Raw genomic sequence first — 21,740 nt, 5'->3', positions numbered from 1 at the left:
TTAGATGAAGTAAAGGGAGTCCCCCGTTCTTGTTTTCTTACCCAGTATATATACAGTAAATATTCCCCTTTATCCAATGGTCCTTAACCAGAGTACCCTAACCTGCCGATTGTACTTTGGGTCGTCCCCCCTAAATGCCGCGACATGTACTTCGCCACACGGGCCTTCTGATGGTTCGACCTCGGCCATGGCCGAGATATCCGTCGTTATGGTGCTTTATGGATACAACCACGGCTTAATCGACCCCTCGTCATTCCTTTTTGCACCGATCCTCGTATAATTATAGACTACTTTTAGGTAATTTTATAAGTATTCTATATATTTTTTACAGTGTGAATATATAATATTTTACCTCTACCTACCTCTATTTTTGACAAAGTAAGGCTTGAAAAATACTTGTCAATTTCACTATTAGGCGACAAATTTGGCGGTATATGAAACCACAAAGGCACAAAATAATTGGTCGTCCCTTTTCACAAGAATCTGGTGTATAAAACACCATTGTGGATCATACACTTATTTGCATACAAATACAACTACTCTACAGTATTATAAATATAAAAAAAAAGGTTAGATAAAAAAACGAAACCTTGTTTTATGTTTTCTACTAAGGACGAATATGAATTAGCGCAAAAAGACAAGAAGGTTCTGCTACTTAGGTCTGTGTCTGGTCGATTACTATATCTCCACGTCTTTTCCTCCATACTTCCATTGATTTCTGTCCAAAGAAATTTCTTTCCAACAAATTGGTAGTGCTATTCTACTCACTACCTTGTGTTGAATTAATGCATTCTCCCTCCCTTCTGCCCTTTTAAACCCTTCATTGATGATCTTTTCTTTTTTTACTCGAAGGTGTTCAATTTTTTTTTTTTTTTAAAAAAAAAAACTTATAAAGATTTATAATATATCATGATATTTGTGTGGTTATTAAATTATGTTATTAAAAAGGAGAAGAATTATGGTTAGATAGTAAAATGAAGTCAGCTAAAAAAGAAATTTCTTATCCTATCATTGCTAGCAAACACATTGTCCTTGTCGAAGACTAGTAAACATATTAGACATTGTTAGGAACGATAAATAGGCTGCTTTGAAAACAGAACCGAATACCAGCAGAAGAAGAACTGGCTGGTTCTATTAGTGAAGCAGCAGCAAAATAGATTTCTTGAGCTGAGATATGTGAATTTTTTATCTCTTTGGCTTTCTGTAGTGGTGAGTTTCATTCATATTTCAATCTAGTTTTTAGCTTTGCTTAAAACCTTCTTCTTGCCACTAGACCAAATCCTTTTCTTTTTTGAGTTTCATTCCTTTTATTTCTCTTTTGCATTTATGATTAGAATTTATCATTGTTAAATGGTACTCAATAATTCATAATCATCATCTCCTTTATTATATTTCTCTAAGCTGTTGCTATAGTTCCCTTTTTGTATACATGAACTTTTGGTGTACTGTGAAAGTTGATGAACTTTTATTGTAATTTGTACAATGTTTTGGTCCAGTAGCTAACAGCCCTTTTATTTACTTCTGAGAGCTCTGTTTCTCTTTCTCTTTTCCGCTTTCACATGTTTTCGTTTCCTGTAGATTTCTCCCTTCTCTCTTTTATTCTCTTTCCTTAGTTCCTTTTCCAACTCATAATCTTCATGTGATTTCATTTTTATTTGTTTCTTTTCCACCCTTTGTCTCTTTTGATTTCTCTTGCTGAATTAAAATTTCACCTTTTTCAGGGTATGTAGATTCGAATCTTTTATGGTTTAACACGGATATAAGGAACAATATGTCCACAGAATCTTGGTTAGCGTCAGTTTCTTGTTCTGCCTCCACACTACAATCTTCAGAGGATTCAGCAATGGTTAAATGGTTAAGATTCATCTTCCTCTCTCCATGTCCACAAAGGACTCTTCTATCTTCCATTGATGTGCTGCTTTTGCTTACTTTCATTGTGTTTGCAGTACAAAAGTTGTACTCAAAGTTGAGGTCTAATGAGCACTCTAATTCTGGCATTGATAAGCCTCTTATTGCACACAACAGGACTTGTGTTAAAACCAATCTATGGTTTAAGCTGTCTCTGATTTTGTCAGCTATTTTAGCCTTATCTTCTATAGTATTATGCATTTTGGTCATTGTAGGAAATTCCCAGTCGTCTTGGAAAGTCATCGATGGGCTGTATTGGTTGTTTCAAGCGATTACACATGTGGTGATCACTATACTAATAGTTCATGAGAAAAGATTTCACGCTGTTTCCCATCCACTATCCCTGCGTGTGTTTTGGATTGCAAACTTTGTAGTTATGAGTTTGTTCTTTGGTTGTGGAGTCACAAGGCTTGTGTCATTTAAGGAAATTGATCCTAATTTAAGAATGGATGATATAAGTTCATTAGTTTCATTTCCTATTTCTGTTGTTCTCTTCATTGTTGCCATTAAAGGCTCGACCGGAGTTGCTGTAATTAGTGATTCTGAATCTCACTTAAGTGATGAAACCAATGGTTATGAACCCCTTCTGGATAAATCCAGTGTGAGTGGCTTTGCTTCAGCTTCTCTAATATCGAAAGCCTTTTGGATTTGGATGCACCCTTTACTGCAAAAAGGTTACAAGTCACCTCTCAAGATTGATGAAGTTCCTTCACTTTCCCCACTGCATAGAGCAGAGAAAATGTCTCAACTTTTCGAAAGGAATTGGCCTAAACCTGAAGAAAACTCGAAGCATCCTGTGAGAACAACATTGCTGCGTTGCTTTTGGAAGGAAGTTGTTTTTACTGCCATTCTTGCAGTAATTAGGGTCTGTGTTATGTATGTAGGCCCAACACTCATACAAAGATTTGTTGATTACACAGCAGGAATTAGGACATCTCCTTATGAAGGATACTACCTTATAGGAACTCTCCTAATAGCCAAATTTGTGGAAGTTCTAACCTCTCATCAGTTCAATTTTAACTCCCAAAAGCTTGGAATGCTTATTCGATCGACACTTGTCACTTCTTTGTATAAGAAGGGCTTAAGGTTGTCATGCTCAGCTAGACAGGCTCATGGTGTTGGACAGATTGTAAATTATATGGCCGTAGATGCTCAGCAGCTGTCCGATATGATGCTACAGCTACATTCCATTTGGCTCATGCCATTGCAAGTTTCTGTGGCTTTAGCCATCCTTTATACTTACCTCGGTGCTTCAACTGTTGTTACACTAGCTGGACTTGTAGCAGTGATGGTATTTGTGGTGTTTGGGACTAAAAGAAACAACAGGTTTCAATTTAACATCATGAAGAATCGTGATTCCAGAATGAAGGCAACAAATGAGATGCTTAATTATATGCGCGTTATAAAGTTCCAGGCATGGGAAGAACATTTTAACAAGAGAATTGAATCTTTCCGCGAGTCCGAGTACGGATGGTTGTCCAAGTTCTTGTACTCAATAGCTGGTAATATCATTGTCTTGTGGAGCACTCCTCTTCTAGTTGCTACGCTCACTTTTGGAAGTGCAATCTTGTTGGGAATCCCGCTTAGCGCAGGAACAGTGTTCACCGCGACATCTCTCTTCAAGATGTTGCAGGAACCGATCAGGACTTTCCCTCAATCCATGATCTCACTTTCACAAGCAATGATATCTCTTGATAGATTGGACAAATATATGATGAGTAAGGAGTTAGTGGATAAAGCTGTGGAAAGACTAGAAGGTTGTGGGGGTACAATTGCTATGCAGGTGAAAGATGGAGCTTTTTGCTGGGATGATGAAAACAGTGAAGAAGCATTGAAAAATATAAACTTTGAGATTAGAAAAGGAGAGCTTGCAGCTGTAGTGGGGACAGTTGGGGCGGGAAAGTCTTCCCTCCTTGCATCAGTACTTGGTGAGATGCACAAGTTGTCGGGTCGGGTATGGCTCTCATCCTTCTGTTTCTTTGATTCTTGTTGCTACATCTTTTCTGTGTTATAAAAAATTGACGTAGACTATTAAGCAATTACCTGTGAAATACTATTCTGTTTTCTTACTTTTGATTCTGTTTTCAATAGTAATTTCGTTTGATCTCCACTGAATTAGAGGTTTTACTGGTCAACAGAAATGTGCTTCGCTCCTTTTGCTCCAAACTTTAGTAGTCTTTGCTTCTAATGAACTTCAGGCGGTGTAATGGAAACACCATAATATTGCATTAGCTGATTAGTTACTTTCCACTTCCAGAGCATATTTTACATTTTCTGCTTGGTTGTCTACTACTCTGGATTAATAGTCCTAAATGCAAGCAAAATCAAGTGCTTGAGCTGACCAATTAATTCATGTTGTCCTCAGCTTGTCCAAGCTGGTGCCTCGCCGGAATTATTTGGGAGCTTCGTACTTAATCAACTAGTTCACCTTCTTCTTAAAAATACAGAATGTTTTGATTGGTTAATAGTTCCTTAAATGTAGTAATTATCTGCTAACTTACTTTTACCAACCCCTTGTCCAACAGGTCACAGTTTGTGGTTCAACTGCCTATGTTGCACAAACATCATGGATTCAGAATGGCACGATACAAGAAAATATCCTGTTTGGTATGCCAATGAACAGAGACAGATACAAGGAAGTGATCCGGGTTTGCTGCTTGGAGAAGGACTTGGAAATAATGGAGTTTGGAGACCAAACTGAAATAGGAGAGCGTGGCATCAACCTCAGTGGTGGTCAGAAGCAGCGAATCCAGCTTGCAAGAGCTGTTTACCAGGACTGTGATATTTATCTGCTAGATGATGTATTCAGTGCAGTTGATGCTCACACTGGCTCTGAAATCTTCAAGGTTAGAAGTCCTCAATGTCATGCGTTGTTGAAGATTTAATTTAAGACACAAATTACATTCTGCAAAAAATCATGGATTTTGAATGACTACTTTCCCCAGTGAAGACACATATCATTTCCCGGTAGGAAGATGTGAAAGTGGCAAGCTATTTACTCCAAAAAGTATAATCTAAAAGACTTTTATTAAGTTTGGAAGGCTTAATCCATCATTTGTCTTTATTAAAATTCTTCTTAGTACAATCACTTTCGATGAAGTTGACTAGTCTTAGTTACCTGAATACTTTAAATCTTTGCCTTGGTGTCTCTATATTTTCAACCATCTCATTTCCGAAGCTCATACTTGTTTTCTCTTTGTAATGTCCATCTGAAAGTTTCATGCTTTTTTGCAGGAATGTGTGAGGGGAATTCTTAAAGATAAAACCATTTTGCTTGTCACACACCAAGTTGACTTCTTGCATAATGTTGACCTGATCCTTGTAAGTTTCAGAGTGTTTTATCAACCCCTTTGGAATCAAGTGGCAAGAGTAGTGTTTCTTGGTTGTTAAATTGATTCACATGTGTATGGTTTCTATAAAACCTGAACGTTATGTTTTATCAGAGTGCTTTGATTTCTTGAAGGTCATGCGAGATGGGATGATCGTGCAATCTGGCAAATATAGTGAGATATTAGAAGCTGGAATGGATTTTAAAGAGCTAGTAGCTGCACATGAGACCTCTTTAGAACTTGTTGACGTAGAAACAACCAAAGAGAGCAATGCTTCCCTTGAAGAATCAAAATCTTCTCGAAGATTATCTAAGGAAGAAAACGGAGAGGATAAATCTCAACAGTCTACATCTGAAAGGGGCGATTCTAAACTTATAAAGGAAGAAGAAAGAGAAACTGGAAAAGTCAGTCCTCGCGTGTACAAGCTATATATTACTGAAGCTTTTGGATGGTGGGGCGTAGTGCTAGTTGTCTTGTTTTCGTTCTTGTGGCAAAGTTCTCTAATGGCAAGTGACTATTGGCTGGCATATGAAACTTCAGCAGATCGTGCCATGTCCTTCAATCCTTCTCTGTTTATTGAGATATATGGTGTTATTGCAGTTGTTTCTTCTTTGCTGATAGTGATCAGGATGTATTTTGTGACACTCATGGGGCTCAAGACTGCCCAAATATTTTTCGGACAGATTCTCTACAGCATACTGCATGCTCCTATGTCATTTTTTGACACAACACCTTCCGGAAGAATTCTGAGTCGGGTAAATTTCTGAGGACAAGTTTTTCCTTTTGCATGTAAATTCAAACTTAGCTGCTTAGATGATCAAGTAATGAAAAATATCCATTGCATGTTTTAATGTGTATGACATGTTAGATTTTTGAATAGAAGTTCATTCACTGATGTTGAGATGTTTTGTTTTTTTTCTGCAGGCATCTAATGATCAGACCAACATTGATGTCTTCCTCCCGTTTTTTATGAATCTTACTTTGGCCATGTTTATCACACTGCTCGGCATCATCATCATCACATGCCAATATTCTTGGCCTACCGTACTACTTTTGATTCCTCTGGGTTGGCTTAATTTCTGGTACCGGGTACGAGCACTGTTTATAACAGCTGTCCTTTTTTCTTTTCTTGTCTGAACTCAAATCTGAATCCTTTTCTTAACCTTTGTTTAGAGGCAATTAGTCTCTTCTGAGCATTTTGGCTGACAGTTATTATGTATATTAAAAGGCAACTTGTTTATTTGTTCTGTCCAGCTAAAAATTTTCACTTAAAATGTGGTTAACTGCATATCTCAGTGTCTCCTATTTTTTGATTATCTGCAACTCCGATCAATCAAGATTTGGAGAAGGCTTGTTGTTAGTTGATGACTAGATACTAAGCTCATATCTACATTAGTCGCAAGTAGAATTTTCAAGTTTTCATTCACTTATATTGTTTGAACTAGGAGATTAGCATTCTTCTGCAAGGAGCCCTGAATGCTTGAAAAGTTAAACAGAAAAGAAACAGTTCAGGGCAGATAGATATAATGTGTTAAAGTAATTCAATTGGAGCACATAGATGTGACATTGCATGTGTTATTTGGGAGCTACGGGACTCATTATTATGTAGACTACACTTGGAATAACATTTCTGGTTTACAGGGATATTATCTTGCAACATCTCGTGAATTGACTCGGCTTGACTCAATCACAAAAGCACCCGTTATTCATCATTTCTCTGAAAGCATCTCAGGTGTTATGACTATACGTTGCTTTAGGAAGCAGGAGATGTTTTGTAACGAGAATGTAAACCGAGTGAATTCCAATCTGCGAATGGATTTCCACAACAATGGATCCAATGAATGGTTGGGCTTCCGACTGGAATTGATGGGAAGCTTACTTCTTTGTGTTTCTGCAATGTTCATGATTGTCCTACCTAGCAGCATCATCAAGCCAGGTATAACACCATCCAATGCTCATTTATGGGAATTGATAATCCTTCTGTACTTTAGATCTACCTCCTCTGCTGAAAAATGAAATGAGTATGAGGAAAGAGAATATCCGTTGAGCATTTATGTCTTTCTATTAAAAATTTGCATTCTATCTTCTCGTCTCAAGTCAAAATCTTGGCTTCGACCTTCTAACGTTTCATTTTTTATGAGTTCTATCCTTATTGAGAATGAGCTTTTGTGAGCAAAAGTTAAATATACCTGCTTCACCTCACCTTTAATATAAGGTAACTATTACCCCATCTATGGGCATCACTTGTCTTGAACAACTATATCTAGAGAATTTTGTAATGAATATATACATTTAGAGAAGTCAGAGTTGCTGAATGAAATAGTAGATCAAATCCAAGTGTTGTGCCTTTAAATAATTCTATGGCGAGATTGAATATGGTGGTCATATTATTTTCTCAATCTTAGTGATCAAAATATTCCATACAAATGCATTCATCGGCACTACAAAATTATCAACCAAGAGTAATGTTCTTTTTATATGTGTGTTCTATTCAGGTAACTAATATTCTTTTTTTTGTCCTACAGAAAATGTTGGCTTGTCACTATCATATGGTTTGTCTCTTAATAGCGTCCTGTTCTGGTCCATCTTTGTGAGTTGCTTTGTGGAAAATAAAATGGTTTCTGTCGAAAGATTAAAACAGTTCTCAGAGATACCATCAGAAGCAGAGTGGAGAAAAACGGATTTTCTTCCACCCCCAAGTTGGCCAAGCTATGGCAATGTTGAGCTTGAAAACGTGCAGGTAATAATTCTAACTAATTCTGCGATTGCTATTCGCTAGCATTTGCATAAAAGGAAAACTATAAAAAGTTCATACTAGTAAGGAAGAGAGGTTAGCTGTATTAACGAGACTACACATTCTTTAATTTCAAATATGTTACATTGAATCTCTATATTGTTTGTTCCACTGGTCAACAGGTTAGATATCGTCCAAACACTCCTCTAGTGCTTAAAGGAGTTACTCTCAGCATTAGAGGGGGAGAGAAGATAGGTGTTGTTGGTCGTACAGGGGGTGGAAAATCAACATTAATTCAAGTTTTCTTTCGTTTGGTGGAGCCTGCAGCTGGAAGAATAATCATTGATGACGTTGATATAACCAGGCTTGGGCTTCATGATCTTAGATCTCGCTTCGGGATCATTCCCCAAGAGCCAGTCCTTTTTGAAGGAACTGTGAGAAGCAACATTGACCCCATTGGACAATATTCAGATGATGAAATTTGGAAGGTAATTTAACTTGCTGAGTGAAACAGTTTTTGCAAAATCTCAGAAGATAATGTAAGAGGAACATACTATTTGTTAATGAGAAAAAAGCAAATACTCCAGTTACTGTGGCGGAGCTATTCAGTAAACAAGTACACATATGATGCTCTATATGCATAAAAAATAATCATGACCTAGTATATAGAGTGTAATTTTCGGCGAAACCCCTTCCGCCCCCTGGCTCCATGCATTGTTTTGTTATCTCCCAGGAATTTCTCTAACATGAAATCTTACACATTGTAGAGCCTCGAACGCTGCCAACTCAAAGATGTGGTGTCCTCAAAACCCGAAAAACTTGACTCACCAGGTACCTTTTCCTCCTCTACTGCATCCTTATGGTTCTCTGCTGAGTTATACAATCAACTTTTTATGCTTGGCAATATATACATACTGATAACTGAATACTGTCATTGGTAAATCATAGTTGTTGATAATGGAGATAACTGGAGTGTCGGGCAGAGGCAGCTTCTTTGCTTGGGAAGAGTGATGCTAAAACGTAGCAGACTTTTATTTATGGATGAGGCAACTGCCTCTGTTGATTCACAGACAGATGCTGTGATTCAGAAAATCATCCGCGAGGACTTCGCGGCCTGTACCATAATCAGCATTGCCCACAGAATACCAACAGTCATGGATTGTGATAGAGTTCTTGTTATAGATGCAGGTGTTGATTTCTCTCCTTTTACTCTGTACCTTATTTTGAATCTGGTAAATGATTTGTTACCTTTATGTGATGACATTTCAAACCAAGCATAGTCAGTACTTTTATGAAGAAATTACCTAATTTTAGCCAAGTAGTAGTAAATGCATGAAGGTATTGGCGTATTTGGTTTGGATTTTGTGAGTTTCATACACCAAACTAGAAGCTTATGCTATACTATCTGATCCCTTGTTTGTATACATTTGTTCTCTTTTCCTTTTTTCTCAGATTTAACTTGAATATACATTCGTAATTTGACCTATTATAGCAGATTATTTGTCTTATTTTCCAGGTTACTAATTCCACTTATTATGAGTAGTTACACGTACTTACCTTTTAAGTGAAATAATGTGCCTTTTGGCACTATTAGTTAGTGTATAGAAATTAAACTCCTTTCTTTAAATCGGCATTTCTTATTCATGCAGGAATAGCAAAAGAGTTTGACAACCCATCTCGTTTGCTGGAAAGGCCTTCACTTTTTGGGGCTTTAGTTCAAGAATATGCCAACCGATCGTCTGAGCTCTAATCAGGCTTTTCTTGGTTTTTGCTGTAATTTGCTATCTTGGAGGACAGGTGAAACAGGAAAAATACCTATCCAAATGTTACATTAGATTTCTGTCCAGTAGATTTTCGGAAATGTAACAATATCCGGATTAGCAATTGTAATTGATGAATCTATTAATCAAATACAATGATTATTCTGTTATAGATGTTATTTGTACATTGTTATATAGACTGATTTATAATCTCACACGATTTTGGAGCAACTTTAGTCTTCGTCAAATATTAACAAATTCTGGATAGATTTACTGAGAACCATAAAAAAATATTTAATGAAAACTCACATTTCGAATATTATTTGTCGTCTATTTTAATGTTAGGTGTAGCTTTGTGGCGCAGTTTTTGCAATTTTAATTTATTTCTAGTGTTTATTACTATAGTTTTTGACGTTATAATTTTTTGGGGTTTTAGGTTAATTTTTTTCACATCTCATTAAATCGAATAACAAAAATTAGTAAAATATTTGATGTGGGACAATAAAATCCTCACGTTTAAATGACCAAAATGGTCTTTAATGTATAGGGGCTGGACTATTTTGGTCCTTGATATATACACCTTGATAGAAATGGTCCTTAATGTATGCAAAATGTGTATCAATTTGGTCGTGGACCCTAAAATATAACGGTGAAGCCCAAAAAAACTGTTAGTTTGTAGGGCAGAGACCAAAATAATATGCTTTAAGTATACATTAAGGACCATATATGGTGCATATATCAAGGACCAAAATAAACCAACCCCAATACATTAAGGACCATTTTGATCATTTTCTCCCCATTCTTCTGTATCTTTAACTTTGCTGACTTTGTTCCGAACCAATCCCCAATATTTGATTTCTTCACATATCGAAGCTATTGATCCAAAAGAAACAAATATCGCCGAGTTCGGAAGTTAATTATCGAGCGACTCCAGGCAAAAATAAAGGTGGATGGTGAAGTCTTTTATCTCATTTGGTGTTGGAATTACCACGGGATCAAATGAGCCTAATGTTTGAAATCCTTAATGTACTTCTATCAATAAGATGTACTAAAATTATTACCAACACCGTGAATCCTAGCCTGTAGTTGCTTCTCAGCAAATTCTTCTAGATGTGGAGAAGTTGGTTACTTTTGAATCATAACATCTGCTATCAGGACTGATTTGCCTTCGCTGGTAGGTTGTGTTTGACAAAAAAGTATAAAACTCTTTGTTAAACTAATTAAGTAAAAAGGTGAAGGATTAATCCTAGTCAAAGATAATATCCCTAGATCTAAAATCAGTTTATATGGATAATATGGGACCACGTTGAGGTAGACTTAATGCAATACATAATAAATGTCGTTGTTATTAATGTAATGAGAGCAAGTAATAAATAACAATAAATGGCATTGAATGTAAATAAGAAAGAGATTCACCCAATAATGAAAGAGGTGAATGATTCCTTATTCTGACAATGATGAATGACAAGAATATGAGAGAATATTATACACTTTCTCGGATCTGGTGGAAATGGCAATGGATTGAATACAAGGATCGAATCTCTCTCAGAAAGTTGTTCTTTGTATTAATCTAGAGAGCTTACTTTTCAAAAGTGTTCTTATCAAATGGAATTTTACATGTCTTTTTTCCTTATCTCTCCGGCTATATATATGGGATATTCCTAAAGAACACTAAAAGGTACAACAGAAAGAACATTCAATGGTATATTCCTTTTGAAAGTTCCAAAACTATACTGGCCGTTATTTCTGTTCTTGCTACTCGACCTCGGCTCTAATGAGCCACTCAACGGCTTGTGCCTATTAACCACTGATCGACCTCGGCCGAGCTGCCCATAACGAGTTACAATTCTAAAGTTGATCACCTCTTCGTACCAAATTTCCTTGGTCGGAGTTTGACCCATACAGTTCCTCCGCTTATCGAGGTCGTCTTTTGGTCGACGTCAATGAGCGAACTTCATTAGTCGCAGTTTTGAGAAATTCGAACGGGGAGGTTGAGTAATGATAATCGTGGCCGAGATGATGACATGGCATTTTGAGAGCCACACTTAATGACGCTGGTTCAGAATGATGTCACAGCGTCACGCGTCATCATTACGCATCTTCCCGACACATTGCATCATTCCCCGTGTCCCTGTCGTTTCGATCCCAGTGCTTTTGACGGTTATTTGTATTGTCCCGAGCGCCGTTGTTCTCTATAAATAGAGGTGGGAAACCTTTTGAAGAAACCTTTACATTTTCTGATCTCTTGAACTTTCACCTTTTCTCTTCTTCTTCTTTCTATGTTCCTACTTTCAGTAACTCCCACCATTGCCACTTCTTCTATACCTTCAATTCCTTCACATATACTAACAAAATATGGCTAGTGCATCTTCCAACCCTGAGGGGACCTCTGACCCAATTCCGTTGTCGTTGTTGTAGAGGGTGAAAGCTTCCTTACTGTGGAGGAAATCATTCCTCGTAATTCAGGCTCCAGGTCAGACTTTTCGAAGTCACCTGCGGACGAACCCGAGCCTGTGAAATCCGAGATGGAAGCAACCCATCTTACCGTGCTTAGGACCAAGTACAACATTCCCGCTCACATCGATCTGAACCCAACTGGGAATGACGTGATCTAGATTCATCGCCCTGGGTACTGCGCGTTTTACGCGTACCCGTTCCAAGTGGGCTATTCTCTTCTTCTTCCCCCGTTGGCGGAGGAATTCTACCGCCATTATGGCATCTGTCCGGCCCAGCTCTCCCCCTATATTTACAAACTCTTTCTCGTGCTGATAAAGTACGCGGAGTTGGCCGACCGTGGGATTTCCATCTGCCATCTGTTGCATCTTTTAGCGCCAAGCTTCCACAGGGGTACGATGATACATCTCTGCCACCGTGGGACCAAGGGACTAGTGGTAAAAATGGATGATAAGACGAATCGTCGATTTTGGGTCAACGTTTTCTACATCAAAACTAAGCACGTGATGGCGAACCCTAGTGGAATCCCCGAGGAGTGGAACTTCGCTCGTAAATGTTTTTGCTAACTGATATGTTTTGTCTCTCTTCGGTGACTTGATCGTTCTTCTTTCTTTTATTGTAGCCAAGAAGCATCCTCCTACGTTGGTCGCCGATATTCGCGACTAGGTGGCTCAAATTTTTCCCCACGCGGTGGGAATCCGTGAAGGTCATCGTTCAACAAGAAGTTTGGACGTAAACCTTCTTCGACCGGTAAGTCAAGTACTAATCTTTAGTCACTTCGATCTTAATACCCTCTTCTTTTTCTCTTATGTAGTTTTCCTTCGTTGTTAGGTCAGAGGGTTCCGAGGAAAGCGAGGGCTCCCACCCCCGCTTTTCATCAAAACGAGTATCTCGACCGGGTCTCTACTCACTGTGACTGTAAGCGAGTCAACACAAACTGCTTCTTCTTCTCAGGCCCCGGCCCTACGTAGTCCTGGTCGTCGGGCGGTTTCCCATCAGCGGAGATAATTCTCCATTATTGCATTTAGTGGACGAATTGTCACCGGATGAAGAGGAATCAGTTTCTCTAAAAAGGTGGAGAGTGGAAGTTGGCGGCGAGGCAATAGAAAATGAAGGGCCAACGGAGGGCGAGCCCGAGCGGGCCACAGCCGCACCTAAGGACGGTGTAGCTTTGGGCGCAGAGATTGCACCCCTTCATATGTGGAGATTGCTCCGTTGCTAGAGATCGCCGTGGAAGGAGGAGGGAGATTAGAGGCAGCAGAGGTCATTCCGAGAGTGGTCCTTCGTCACGGGACAGCGTATCTTCGTCTGCCAAAGAGAGGGGGAAAAGTGTGGCCGTGGACGGCGACGAGTCCAGTTTCGACATCGACCCTGAAGAGTTGTCGATGTTCGATGAGGGTTTTACTCGGGTAGAGGTGACAACGGAGGGGTCTACTCATAACGTCATCATTCCCTTGGACTACAGCCTGCTAACGAACACAGAGAGCGTGGTTCCCTCTTTGGTTCCTCTTTGCACTGGCGCCGAGAATAGGACCTTACAGACGTTTAAGGATGTCGATCTGTCGTAGGCATCTCCAGAATGGCTCTGAGGTTAAGTTTTTTACCTTTCGTGTTTTCGTACCTTTTTCTTCTTTCCTTTTCATCGTTCGTTTTTGCTGACTACTTTTTGTTTTATGCCTGTTCATCAGACCTTCATTCTGGAGATTGAGTGCGCCCACCGAGAAGAGAAGAAGAGGGCTATCTTCAAAAGGATGGAGTCTAACTATAAAGAGTACCGTGCCAAGCATCGTGAGTTGTGCCGCCGACTTGGCGCGGATGGTAAATTCCAATCTCTCATGGATGAGCTGAAGCAGAAGGACGATGAGCTCGTGAGAGTCATCGGCAGATGTAGCGAGCTTGAGGGAGCGTTGAGAGTTAAGGAGGACGAGCTCGAGGTGAGCAAAGGGGTTGTGGCCGAGTGTGTAGACCTTCAAGCTTAGGTGGCATCCCTGCGGGCAGAGCTTGAGTAGAGCTCGATTAGAGCTAACGACCTTAGTGATGAGCTGGTCGAAAAAGTAGCAGAGTCGGAGAGAGCCGAGGAGGCCAGGACGGTAGCTTTGGTGAAAGTGGCGGCATTAGAGGATTCCATCTGTGTCCTCAGATCTGAGCGGGCGAATGATGCGGAGACGGCCGCGCTCAGGGAGGCGAGACTTGACGAATGGATTAGTGGTCTTGAGAAAGAGGTTTCGGACCTAAATGAGCAGATCGCCGTCCTTAAGGCCGAAAAGACACAGCTGCTGGCTCAACCTTATTCATCCCGTGCTTCCACTTATCCCGATGTTCCACGGGATTTGTATGAGAAGTGGATTCACACTGAGGCTCAACTAGACATATCAGGGCTTGATGACGGCAGTGAAGGTTTTTGAGGCGGAGTTTGAGGATGCTCGTGCTAAGGCGTGCGTAGCTCGGGTCGCTTATGGTTACGATCTTGCTACGCCGAGGGCTAGTGATGGTAAAGATGACTTGGACGGGCTTGAATCAGGTTCTTGGTATGATGATGAATACTCCAATGGTGAGGACGATGGTGCGGGTGATGCTGCCGAGTAGTATATTTTTTATAATCATGTGTTCTTTTTTATTTTTTATTTTTATTTTTGCGGGCGTCTGTTTGACCCTTGTAAGATACCTTTTGGAATGATACTTTTGTTGTTTATTTTCGAGTCTCCTGTTTTTTTCCTCGAATATTTTCCTCAATTGATTGTATTGATTAAAAGAATTGTATAGGTAGGCATTAGCTCGAACGTGATCAAGTGTCTTTGATTACTTCGCGCGAAGTTGAACGCTGCCGTAATTAACTCGAACGAGGTTATTCTGTGAATCAAGTTTGAATTATGCCGACTGCAAGTTGAATTCGAGCGAGATCGAACGTCACTCAACTAATTCGAACTAGGTCGAATGTGAGTGTCTTAATTAGTTCGAGAGAGGTCAAATGTGAGTTGATTCGAGCGAGGTCCAATGTTACTCTTAGTTAATTCGAACTAGGTCGAATGTGAGTCGATCCGAGCGAGGTCGAATGTTTGACTCTTAATTTATTCGAATGAGGTCGAATGTTAGTCGATCCGAGAGAGGTTGAATGTTACTCTTAATTAATTCAAACTAGGTCGATGTGAGTTGATTCGAGCGAGGTCAAATGTGAGCTGATTCGAGCGAGGTCGAATGTTTGACTCTTAATTAATTCGAACGAGGTCGAATGTGAGTCGATTCGAGCGAGGTCTAATGTTACTCTTAATTAATAAGAACTAGGTCGAATGTGAGTCAATTCGAGCAAGGTCGAATGTGAGTTGATTTGAGTGAGGTCGAATGTTGCTCTTAGTTAATTCGAACAAGGTTGAATGTAAGTCGATTCGAGCGTGGTCGAATGTTTGACTCTTAATTATTTCGAGCGAGGTCGAATATGAGTCAATTCCAGCGAGGTCGAATGTTAGTCTTAATTAATTCAAACTAGGTCGAATGTGAGTCGACTCGAGCGAGGTCGAATGTTTGGCTCTTAATTAATTTGAACGAGGTCGAATGTGAGTCGATTCGAGCGAGGTCGAATGTTACTCTTAATTAATTCGAACGAGGTCGAATGTGAGTATTGACTGGTGCAGACTTAAAACTTGGTGGAGACATAGGCTAATATCATGCATTTGTATGCTTTGCTTGCATATATACATTGAAGTTTACACGTTTTTTTTGGGCTGGTATTCCAGTCCTAGTCTATCTAGTCCCTTTATTGTTCGACCTGGAGAAGTGTTCGAGGGGTCGAGCAATAAACTTGCCCAACTTGCAGTCTCACCTGCTCATGCTTGACTTCGATATGTCCTCCTCATCGCCTCGTTAAAAACCTCCCCGAGAAAACCAAATTAGGACAAAACTCAGCTGACGGAAAAAGAGTACGACTCGGAGAACATTTTTCCTTAGAAGTTGAAATACTTTAGGTAGGCGATGTTCTAGTTGTTTGGTAATAGTTTTCCCTCCATTGTTTCCAGTTGGAACGACCCTTTGCTTGCTGCCGCCGCGATTTTGTATGGACCGTCCCAATTAGTTCCTAGCTTTCCTTCTCGTGGGTCCTTGCTTGCCTGTGTTTTGGCTTTGAGTACGTAGTCTTCGACTTTGAGCGGTCTGATCTTGGACTTTTTGTTGTAGTATCGCTCTGCCTGTTGTTTCTGAGCGACCATTCATATGTAAGCCATATCTCTTCGTTCTTCAGCCTCGCCGAGGTCTTGTCTCCTACTTTCATCATTTCTCAGCCCGCTCTCGTGTGAGTACCTTAGACTTGGTTCTCTGACCTCGATCGGTATTACAACATCAGTCCCATAGACCACTAAGTACGATGTTTCTCTTGTGCTTGTTTTTGGCGTTGTGCGGTATGCCCATAGCACTTCCTGCAACAACTCCAGCCACAGCCCCTTGGTGTTCTCGAGATTCTTTTTCATGATATTCAATAGTGACTTGTTTGAGGACTCCGCTTGCCCTTTGTACGAGGGATGATATGGCGTGGAGTGTATCCTTTTTGATATGCCATTTCTCGAAGAACTCGACGATCTTTTTTCCAGTGAAATGAGGCCCGTTGTCACAACTGATTTCTTTGGGGAGGCCAAAACGGCACACGATGTTCCTCCATATGAAGGTGATCACTTCTTGTTCACGTATTTGGGCGAATGCACCTGCTTCTACCCACATGGAAAAATAGTTAGTTAAAACCAAAAGAAATTGTACATTACCTCGTCCCTCTAAGAGGGGTCCGACGATGTCCATTCCCTATTTGATGAAAGGCTAGGGCGAGGTGAGTGAGTGGAGGTACTCTCCCGCTTGGTGGATCATGGAGGCGTATTTTTGGCATTGCTTGCATTTTTTTACTAAGTCGGCAGCCTCTTTTTTCATTGTCGGGTAGTAGTAGCGTGCTTGTATGAGGCATCTGACAAGAGCTCGATTGCCGGTATGAGCTCCGCAGTGACCTTCGTGAACTTCCTCGAGGACGCGTCGCGTCTGGTTTGGGCCTAAGCATTTTTCTAGGGGGCCGCCATACGTTCTTTTGTACAAGTATTTGTTGATGACGTTGTACTTGGCCGCCTGCATTCGAAGCTTTTTGGCTTCTTTTTTTTCATCTGGAAGCACTCCGTCCTGCAAATATGTCACAATACGATTATGCCAGTCCCAAGTTAGGTTTATAGTTCTTACCTCGATTTGATCTATCGACGAATGGAGGAGAGTGACCACGATTGTGCTTTTAGTAGTCGCTGCCAGTTTGGCAAGGCCGCTTGCTTCGAGTTTTGTGCTTGATGGATTCGGTCGAGCTGGCATTCATCGAACTCGGGTAACAGCTTGCAGATCTCGGCCTGGTATTTTTGTAGTCTTTGTTCCTTGTTTTGGAAAGTCCCTGTGACTTGATTGACGACGAGCTGAGAGTCACACCGTAGGACGACTCGCTTCGCTCTGTACTTGAGTGCTAACTTTAGCCCTGCAATCACATCCTCGTATTCGACTTTATTGTTAGTCATGTCTGGGCATCTTATGGACTGGCGAATTACTTCGTCTGTTGGTACCTCGAGCACGAGACCCAGTCCCAATCCCAACGCGTTAGAGGTGCCATCTGTATACAACACCTATAGGTGCTGTATTTTTGGGGAAGTATGGGCGGCTTCCTTTTCGACTTCAGGCATTATTTTTGTGCTGAAGTCGGTGAGCACTTGCAACTTTATCACCGTTCGCGGCGGATACGTTATATCGTGCTCGCTCAATTCTATGACCCATTTGGCCAATCTGCCCGACAGCTCGGGCTTGTGCAGAATACTCCTCAGGGGAAAGGTCCTTACTACCGAGATGGGATGACATTGGAATTAGGGTCTAAGCTTTCGTGAAGCTACAACCAAAGCCAGGGCCAGCTTCTCGAGGTGTGGATACCTCATCTCGGCATCAACCAGAGTTATACTAATATAATAAATGGGAGATTAAGTACCTTTGTTTTCTCGGACTAGGACCGCACTCACGGCCACGCCAGACACAGTCAGATAGACGAGGAGACGCTCACCAGGTTCCGCCTTGGCGAGTAGTGGAGGAGAAAATAAGTATGCTTGTAATTCTCTCAAGGCTTCGATGCACTCGGAGTTCCGTTGGAGTCTGCTGTCTTTCTTCAGTACGCTGAAAAATTTATGGCATCTATCGGAGGATCGTGAGATGAACCTCGACAGGGCGGCTATGCGACCGGTCATCTTTTGTACCCGTTCCTTACTAGTCAGGTTCTCCGGTATCCCTTCTATATCTTTGATTCGGTTGGGGTTGACCTCCATGCCTCGTTGTGCTACCAGGAAATTGAGGAACTTTCCCGAGGTTACATCGAAGGCGCACTTTTCGGGATTCAATTTCATACCATATCGTCTGAGTATGTCGAAGGCCTCTTTCAAGTGGTTGATGTGATCCTCCTTCCTTTTCGACTTGACCAACATGTCATTGATGTAGGCTTCCATGTTTTTGCCGAGTTGGTCCTTGAACATTATTGTCACCAACCTCTGATACGTCGCCCCTATATTTTTCAGTCCGAAAGGCATCACTCGGTAGCAGTACGTTCCCTGATGAGTAATGAAGGTTGTCTTCTCCTGGTCGTCCTCTTCCATGAGGATCTGGTTATAGCCCAAGTACACGTCTAGGAAGCTAAGCAGCTTATGCCCGGCCATCATGTCAATGACTTGGTCAATGTGAGGAAGCGGAAATAAATCTTTCGGACAGGTTTTGTTTAGGTCTGTGAAGTCCACGCACATCCGCCACTTCCCGTTTTTCTTTTTCACCATGACCACGTTGGCTACCCATTGAGGATATTTTGACTCCCTGATGGAGCCGTTTCCCAACAACTTCTCTACCTCTTCGCGAACCGCGTCGTTTATGGCGGCATTGAAATTGTTAGCAGATAATAAATGGTTCATACCTCTCTCACTTCGGTGAGCTCCTCTTCGTGGCCTGGATGGGCCTTCATTATGGCGATGAGGCGGCATAAGGGTGCCTCTGATGTAAGGCTGATGTCTTTCCCGATTAGGTCAGGGTCCTACTGGGTCTCTCCTGTTGTCGTTTCTCCAATCCTTCCTGGGCTCGGCTTGTACCGAATTTAGCCGTTGGGTCGACCCATTTAGATCATCTTCGTCAGCTCAAACCTCGGCGCAATCAGCATTGTGTATTTCGTCTCAAGTGGTCGGGGGATATTTCATGAGGCGACTTAGTAGTTTTCTGGTCGCCCTCGAACCGCTTCTGTTCAGCCCGTTTTGGAAGGCTGCCACGGCTATTTCTTCCGATACATTTGGTAAGGTCATCTTTACTCGGTTAAATCGAGCGAGGAAGTCCCTTAGTCCCTCTCCAGGTGATTGTTTGATGGCAAATATGTCATTTACTCTTGCCTCCGCCTTTTTTGCTCCGGCATGGGCTGTTACTAAATTGTCGTCCATCTCCTCGAATTTTTCAATTGAGCGTGAGGCATCTGTGAATACCAAGTCAATGCGCCCCCGGTGAGGGTTTCACCGAACTTTTTCAATAAGATGGAGGATACTTGCTCTTTGGCGAGGTCGTTGCCTTTTACTGCGGTAACATAATGAGTCACATGATCTTCGCGATCCGTAGTGCCGTCGTATATTTTTAGGTACGACGACATTTTGAAGGTTTTGGGTATTGCGTGTGGTGCAGCTTCGTCGCTGTATGGCTGCTCAACAAACCATCCGGCATCCCTTTTTGGCAGGAATTTTGAGGCGCCCGGTATTTTCTCTACCCTTTCTTGATGCTCTTTCATTTGGTCGCGGAGCATTTTGTTCTCGTTCTCCATCTCCTCCATTTTCTTCAGATTTGCTGTGAGGGTGTTGTTACCTGTGTCACTAACATTGTGAGTAATACCTATTACAAGGGGGCGTGTTGGTCGTCTGTTGCTGACGCAATGTAGGCTCTTGCATCTTCTCTGTTCAGCCTTTGAGCGGGCTTGTCAAGAATGCTGGTCAGCGTGTTTGACAACCATGCCTCAAGCAGCTTCTTCACTACCAGTGGTACCTCTTCCGTTGCGTACGTAGAGGCCCCTTTACCGCGAGAGTGTTTGACGCTGCCGTGTGGAGGGGGCGAGCTGTTTCGCCTGGGAGAGGTATTCGGTGTTATGTCTTTACCCTCCGTTTCATCGACTTCGTTGATGGTGTGGAGGAGATTAGTGGTAAGGTCGGCTATTGTTTTTCTCTTTTCCTCTTTGTTGCCTGCGATGTTAGATTTGTGCACACAAGGAAGTATAGGGTTTTTGCGTCTCTCTTTTTTTTTAGATCTAGAATAAACTAAAATTTTAACTAGAAAATCCCCACAGACGGCGCCAAAATTGTTTGACCAAAAAGTATAAAACTCTTTGTTAAACTAATTAAGTAAAGAGGTGAAGGATTAATCCTAGTCAAAGATAATATCCCTAGATCTAAAATCAGTTTATATGGATAATGTGGGACCACGTTAAAGTAGACTTAATGCAATACATAATAAATGTTGCTGTTATTAATATGATGAGAGCAAGTAAACAATAAATGGCATTGAATGTAAATAGGGAGGAAGATTCACCCAATAATGAAAGAGGTGAATGATTCCTTCTTTTGACAATGATGAATGACAAGAATATGAGAGAATATTGTACACTTTCTTGAATCTGGTGGAAATTACAATGGGTTGAATATAAGGATTGAATCTCTCTCAGAAAGTTGTTCTTTGTATTTATCTAGAGAGCTTACTTTTCAAAAGTGTTCTTATTAAATGGAATGTTACATGCCTTTTTTCCTTATCTCTCCTACTATATATGTGGGATATTTCCAAAGAACCCTAAAAGGTACAACAGAAAAAATATTCAATGGATTATTCCCTTTGAAAGTTCCAAAGCTATACTAGCCGTTATTTCTGTTCTTGCTACTCGACCTCGGCCCTAATGAGCCACTCAGTTGCTCGTGCTTGTTAACCACTGATCGACCTCAGCCGAGCTGCCCATAATGAGTTACAATTCTCACGCTGATCACCTCTTCGTGCCGAATTTTCTCGGTCAGATTTTGACCCATACAGGTTGGTCGGTTTTAATTCTAGAGAAATTACAGATTATATTATCAATGTAGTAACCCCGAAACTTGGAGCCAAAGGATAAAATGCTACTTTATGGAAGGAAAGGGAGAGGATTATGAACGCTTGGACATGGTTGGGGGAGAAAGATTACGAGAGAGGAAGCTTGGTGCTTTGGGTGGAATTACAGCTCACGTGATATGCACATTAGGAAATTGGTTAATTTAACAGATATTTTAACTTGTGCAGTTAGTTTTAAGGTTTAGGACCAAAATGATGCACCTTTTGTATATATTAAGGACCATTTCTGTCAGGGAGTGTATATCAAGGACCAAAATAGTCCATCCCCTATACATTAAGGACTATTTTTATCATTTTCTTAATTTAAAGGACTAAAACGTTTCATAAGTATATTTCAGGGGCTATTTTAAATCTACTCCAAACATAAAGTACCATATTTGTCATTTTCTCTCCAAAAACGAAAAGGTC

At 40.9% G+C, this 21,740-nt stretch overlaps 1 protein-coding gene across 4 annotated transcripts; it reads left to right on the top strand.

Annotated features, from left to right (window-relative positions):
• The first annotated feature begins 577 nt into the window (after nt 1–577).
• LOC109240742 (ABC transporter C family member 14-like) lies at nt 578–9,916 on the top strand. Of its 4 annotated transcripts, none has more exons than XM_019407415.1 (12): nt 578–659; nt 1,722–3,862; nt 4,434–4,754; nt 5,143–5,229; nt 5,372–5,992; nt 6,162–6,326; nt 6,879–7,173; nt 7,763–7,977; nt 8,154–8,459; nt 8,739–8,802; nt 8,920–9,159; nt 9,621–9,903. In XM_019407415.1, the coding sequence occupies exons 2-12, from the start codon at nt 1,772–1,774 to the stop codon at nt 9,719–9,721; spliced, it is 4,506 nt and encodes a 1,501-aa protein (XP_019262960.1). In that variant the 5' UTR covers nt 578–659; nt 1,722–1,771; the 3' UTR covers nt 9,722–9,903. The 4 variants fall into 4 exon arrangements, with proteins under 4 accessions (XP_019262960.1, XP_019262959.1, XP_019262958.1 ...); XM_019407414.1 differs by lacking the exon at nt 578–659 and adding an exon at nt 666–749; XM_019407413.1 differs by lacking the exon at nt 578–659 and adding an exon at nt 880–1,209 and having other exon boundaries at nt 9,621–9,916.
• Nucleotides 9,917–21,740: the final 11,824 nt, after the last annotated feature.

Source organism: Nicotiana attenuata, unplaced genomic scaffold, assembly GCF_001879085.1.
Source record: "Nicotiana attenuata strain UT unplaced genomic scaffold, NIATTr2, whole genome shotgun sequence".
NCBI lineage: Eukaryota > Viridiplantae > Streptophyta > Magnoliopsida > Solanales > Solanaceae > Nicotiana > Nicotiana attenuata.
This window is presented reverse-complemented; position numbering and strand designations above follow the sequence as displayed.

Bases quoted from the DNA above. Each gene is read 5' to 3' on its own strand.
- LOC109240742 (XM_019407413.1), top strand. From the start codon at position 1,772: ATGTCCACAGAATCTTGGTTAGCGTCAGTTTCTTGTTCTGCCTCCACA. The intron at 4,755-5,142 runs GTTAGAAGTCCT...GCTTTTTTGCAG, and splicing joins CTGGCTCTGAAATCTTCAAG to GAATGTGTGAGGGGAATTCT. The intron at 6,327-6,878 runs GTACGAGCACTG...TCTGGTTTACAG, and splicing joins GGCTTAATTTCTGGTACCGG to GGATATTATCTTGCAACATC.